This window comes from Arachis ipaensis, chromosome B10 (assembly GCF_000816755.2).
Source record: "Arachis ipaensis cultivar K30076 chromosome B10, Araip1.1, whole genome shotgun sequence".
NCBI lineage: Eukaryota > Viridiplantae > Streptophyta > Magnoliopsida > Fabales > Fabaceae > Arachis > Arachis ipaensis.
In genome coordinates, this window is record NC_029794.2 from 41,026,444 (window position 1) to 41,032,722 (window position 6,279).

At 31.4% G+C, this 6,279-nt stretch overlaps 1 protein-coding gene across 1 annotated transcript; it reads right to left on the bottom strand.

The window, feature by feature from the left end:
• On the bottom strand, positions 333-4,465 carry LOC107623104 (eukaryotic translation initiation factor 3 subunit F). Its single transcript, XM_016325254.2, has 6 exons — positions 4,119-4,465; positions 2,700-2,779; positions 2,089-2,318; positions 1,060-1,181; positions 868-981; positions 333-677 (listed from the first exon to the last, which is right to left on the bottom strand). The coding sequence occupies exons 1-6, from the start codon at positions 4,347-4,349 to the stop codon at positions 588-590; spliced, it is 867 nt and encodes a 288-aa protein (XP_016180740.1). The 5' UTR covers positions 4,350-4,465; the 3' UTR covers positions 333-587.

Consider the following 6,279-nt stretch of genomic DNA (forward strand, 5'->3'; position numbering starts at 1 on the left):
TTGTACCTTTCCAGCATTCCGAAAAGGTAGATACAAGGTTATCAATTGAGGCCAAAAGATAAAAGGATCCATATATAATATTAACAAACCTAAAACATGGTCAAAAGATTAGATTTTTCTTTCGCACGTAACACAATAACGCATGGCTTCTGTTCCCATGAGCAACAGATGCCTCAGTTTTTGAGGTATTTTTATAATCTTTTTATGTAGTGCCCAAAGCAGAATTAAGACATGCTGAGAAATGTCCATACTGCCACTAATACATCATAATTGAAAATTTAAGAGCTTAAAAGAACGTTGAACAAGATTAATTCAGGCACTAAACAAAACACAGCTCGCAAAGGAAAGTATATCGCTCATTTTCTTTCAAGTATAACAGATTACATGACATTTCATAAGTGAAGGCTACACTATGGCCTTTGACAAAATAAATGAAACCTAACCAAAAGTATATTATAAAATTCTGATATCCGAGTTAACTAGAAAATAACAACGGCGGAAAAAATAACAACGGCGGAAAAAATAACAACAACGGGAACCTTTTCAGGGGAAAAATAAAGAGCTTGTTGATTCGAAAAACGTAAAAATCACAGAATTTGAGCAGCCGTGTTCAATTTTTCGGCCAAGCTAAGCTGTGTCCTTGTGATGCTAGATAAATATAGCAAGAGCAAGTGATCCTGAAATGGGCAAAACATCATTATAAGCTCAATAATAAACTAGGAATGGAAAGCAGAGAAGGCATGCTCATAAACAAGTAAATAACCCCAAAAAATAACCACGATATCTTTTATTTTACAATTGGTATATAAAACTATAAAACCCGCAATTGGAAATCAGTGGCCATAAAAAAGTAGGTCATAATCATACCTGCAAGCTGTCATTAATAAGCTTATCAAAAGCATCTGGGGGTAATTTGGGAAGGGAGCCTACAGCATCTGATATATATCGCCCAATTTTATTGTCTGGAGCAACACGCCCTTCCTGAGATGAAAAAAGGGTTAACACAGTCTCATAAGAAAAGGTGAGTGATTAGAGAAACTGAGAGCAAATCCATGTTACCACAACGTCATCAACATATCTGTACATGTCATCGATCAAGTCTAGTAGATGTTGCATTGACATTTCCATCCCTTCTAAATCAGAGGGAATTTTGTCAACGTTGGTTGACTTCAGAGTATCAACTGCCATTAACATGGAATAATCATGCAATTAGCTTCAACCAATCGATGTTACATTTAGCTGCATAAGCTTACACACTACTTAACTATAATGTTATCGCAAGAAAAAAAGCAAATGATAAGCTGAAAAAGATATTCACAAGGCATTGTATAGCAGAAGTAAGAATCAGAATGACCTCGCACTAATGTAAGAGCATTCTATACTATAAAAATATAATACGGAACAGCTTATCTATATGTGAATCTCAAACAATTCTTTCAAAACAGAGTATGGAAACACTACATTTTGTGGAATCTCTTCATACATGAGTACAGATAGAAAACAGTATGTGGGATTTTTTTTATTTTGGCAAAACTCAAAGCAATATATCTATTAAATAATTTCAAAATATTCATAGCCACTTAGGGTCCGTTTGGGAAACTTCAAAAGCTACTTTTTTTAGCTTTTGACTTATAAAAAGTTATATTAATAGTGTTTGGTACAGTTTTTTAGATAAACTTTTAACTTTTCAAAAAGTTATTTAAGAGCTTTTGAATAAGTTAAAAAATATGACTTCTATTTTCAAAAGCTATTTTATCACTCCTATTTAATGCACAACTTTAAAACAAGGACTTCTATAATAACTTTCCAAACACAAAATAACTTATTTAAAAGTTGTTATTAATAAAAGTCCTTATATTTTAAGCTCCTTTTTTCAAAAGAACTTATTTAAGAAGTTTAGCCAAACTAGTTTTCTTCAAAATACAACTTAGAGAAATAGTGGCTATTGATTATGTAACAAGGAAATTTGAAGCACTAACTGTCTACAGATGTATCAAGTATCCATGAAAGAAAACACATAAATCTTTGGAAATTAAAAATTCATCGAAGGAGAAAAAATGCATGAGCTTTACAACAGTCCATACTTACATCCAACTCGCTCAGCCTCAACCATACGAAGATCCAATGGAATTTCTTGAAACTGTGCAGCAATTTGGCGGTCTCCGAGAGATAAATTGTTTGAAACATATGCCTTTATGGTACCCTCTCCATTTGTGAATCCAGTATCAACAGTCAAATGTATGGGATTGGGTACTTCTCTAGAATAAAATTCATGGATCAATGCACTACCACCAGTAACTCCAAGACCAGTTGAATACCTGTATGGATCAACCAAACACATAAAAGGGCAGGGAAGAAAAACAGAAGAGAAACATTTAAACACAAACAAACATCATTGCAATTAATTAGCGAAGATCCCTTGGATAAATCATTTGCTTTATAAATTCACTAAGACGTGATAGCACCGTATTCATCAAATAGAAGTTTCCAGTAAACACATTTTTCAGATAACTTCTTGCATAACACTGTACAAAAATTGACAAACACTCGGCCCTGCAAAAACCAAAAGACAAGAAACTTTTTTCACCTAGGCCCTAAGAGTTTCAGAGCATTATTGGTGAACACCTCAACAATAAGACTATTGCATAGCACTTCAGCAACAAGTTTAAGACAATCCATATTAAAGTAAATTTTCTTACCATCCGACTATGACTTCCTTTGGATTCACTTTTTGGTGGGATATTAACATGTTGTGGTGATACTCAATATCCAGGGCAACCTGAAAGGAAAAGAAAAAAAATTATAATATCTATTTGAGAGTAAATGTTTAAATAGTCACCAGAAGAGGAAATCAAAAGGTCAAAAGTAGATTTCTTGTTTACAACTATTTCCCCTGATTCCATATGATAATGGCAACTACCCGTGCACCAAATATCTGTGCTCCCACATTTTCTTGAAAACCAAATTTATGAACACTTTTGTTTATTTGGTAAAAGAAATTAGAACTCATACTTTTGATATGTGGAGGCCCAATGGAGCAGATGTGAGCACTGAAAACAATCACATCTGTAACGATGGACTCAATTAATTTTCCAGACTTGTAACGGTATCATCAATAATGCATTGAAGAGGATACCTGACTAATGTCTGGAGAACAAATTTATAATCATGCACTTCAAGCTTCCTTTCTAAATTCTATATAATTCAGTGATACTAATAGCTTTGGGAAAAAATTATTAGCCCTATCAACAAGAAGTTAAAAGAACTGCCTTCAAAAGGAAAAACAGAAGTAGAGAATGCCATCATCACCTAATAGAACCTAGTCGGAGGGAAAACTCGGGAAATGCAATTATAGGATACAATAGAAGTAAACTAAGAAAACATTCAATAACAAGATTAGCCGAAACTCTTATCTACTGATGTTTGTTACCATAACTTCCTCAGTTTCAGCAAAAAAAATCCACCATATTAGCCTAAAAGTCTATTAGACAGACATCTGACTTTCTTTGGAAAAAGTTCGGGTACTACCTTCCCTTTCCCTTCCAGGATGTCTCAATAATGGGGCCTACCTATAAGATAAAAGAAGATTGGGGCCGCACTCGAGGCTTAAACCGGTCAGGTTGACCCTCATACCACATGAAACCTCTCTCACCAGTGTTGATTGTTCAAAAAAAAATGTATCAACATCATCATAATCATAACGAACTATAAGTTTAATATTTCACCAATATGAAGCCACATCGAGTGCGAGGCACATACATACACTGCTACAGGCTACGATCTATGATTATGAAGAAACAATTGATAACAAGAATGAAGTAATAAACCACACAACAAATACCCAGCAACATTACCTACCATATTGTTCAGCACAAGCATGAAATACAATGGAGCAAATTATACTCTTTTTCAAATAAATCAAACCATATACTGAAATAATAAATCGAATAAACATGAAAAAGAACTGAATATAAACCTATAAATAAAAATCCAATCGCTTGATTCATATCCAGATTTAGAACAACTGATCTCCAATCACATGTGCGGCTAACAAATTTCCATTCACAACAGTTCCCGAAATAAAAAAATAAAGTGGTGATTTGGATGGGTGAAGGGACCTGATCGACGGACTCATTATGAGGAACGGCGTAGGAGTTGCGAATATCGACGGTGCCATCGGGGAGGACGGAGCCGAGTAGGGTTCCAATGACGCGCTCAGCTTGGTCGGGGCGCCGAACGTAGCAATCGCAGATGTTGAACACAACCAGAGGATGCACCCTCGCAGACAAGCTCGTCGAAGAAGAGGACGAAGAAGAAAACTGCAAGACTGTGCGATCGCTCGCCGCCATGTTCGTAGCTCCAATATGATTGATTCGCTACTCGATACTCACTGCTCAGCTGCAACAAACGAGTTACGACGGGGACAAACACATTGCTATTTGTTAGGGTTTTAGGAATGGGCTTGGATTGGGCCTTCGGCTAATTTATAATACGGTGTTCGTTTTTCAAAAAAACAATAAATGTAAAATTTTAGATGTAAATAGTTTGTTTATTATAGTACTATATCTTTTTTCATAAGTTTCGTATTGTTTTCTTTTTATTTAAGAAATACTAGTGAATCAATATTTTATCTTTTGCATCTTATATAATTTTTAAAAAGTAGTTGTCTTTTTCTTGTTATTATTTTCTGGAAGACAAAAAAAATATATTCTTAAATTAAGATATATCGAATGTGTAAGAATTTTATGGTTAAAATAATGATAAATTCAATTTAGATAAGGAGATCACGTAAATAAATTCGGTAATGTTAAAAAGAAAAAAATTAAAATTTGTCTTATCTAATATTTATTAATTATTGATAATAATTAATAAATATTAAATAAAAATAATAATTAATAAAATAAAATAAATTTTAATTATTTTTAATTAATGTTATTAAAATTCAAAATTTGAACCATTTTAATAAAAAATTATATTCTTAAACTGCATATTATACCAACTCCCCCTTTCCAACCCAAAAAAAAAAGGGGAGAGGGGGGTTTCTTAAAGAATTGATAATTAAAAGTAGTAACTAGGAGTGAGTACAGGTAGCGGGTATTTGATTATCTGTTCGAATTCGAACTAATTAAATTGATTTTGGAATCAACGGTTAATTGGGTCCAATTCGAACCAAACCAATAGCCTTTGTTAGTGATTGGTTCGGATATCGATTTTGGGGTGCGGAATCCGAACCAACCCGTGAATTCGATCATATATTAATTAAATAAAAAAGTAAAAATATGTATATGGCTTTTAGTGAGATTATTCACTATTAATATGTTTGAATTTTAATGAGTTTAGTTTTTAATGTATTTGGTGTTTAACATGTTTAGATTATTTATATTAATGTTATATGTTTATTGTACTTGTTGAATCTTTAAGATAAAAATTTGGTTTTTTTTATGAATTTCAAAGTCATGGGGTACCCAATTACCTAACTAAACCAATCCGTTCTTAATCGGTTTGGTTTGGTTCAGATACATGCACAAAAAAATGTAAATTCGAACCAAATCGAACCAATTACATTTTGATTGGTTCGGTTTCTAATTTCACCTTGAATCCGAACCAAATCGACCCGTACTCACCCCTAGTAGTAACCAATCACCTTATAATTTACTAGCGGCTCAACAGACACCACTGTCCAGTCGTTTTTCTATTGTTTTTAAGAAATTAATTTTATTTTTTTGTCAATATATTATTTATTTTTCAAATTTATTTGATAAGTATTTTTTTATTTTAATATTAATGTGATCTTATTTATATCATATTTTGTTGAAATTAAAATTACTATAAAAAATCTTTAAAATGTTAAATTATAAAAGCACACAATAAAGAGGTAATATAAAATTGTCCGAGTTTAAAGTTCTAGATAATATATGAGGTGAAATATTTGATAGAGAAGATTTTTATTCTCAATTATGCTTAAATATATAAAGAGTATTTTCAAAATGATAATGCTTCTATTGTATTTCTTTAAAAGTTTTGAATGTCGTCTATTAATTTATAATATTTTTAATTTAATTTTTTCAGCCACTTTTTTATTGAGTTAAAAAAATATTTTTATATTTTTATTTTTAAAATTATAAATTTAATATCAATAATTAAAAATAAATTATAAAAAATAAAATATCTTAAATTATTTAATATATGTAAAAAATATAAAATAATTAAATTTAAATTGAAAAAATAAGAAAAAATTATATTATTATTATGTATGATAAAATTAAGATAAAAATTTAC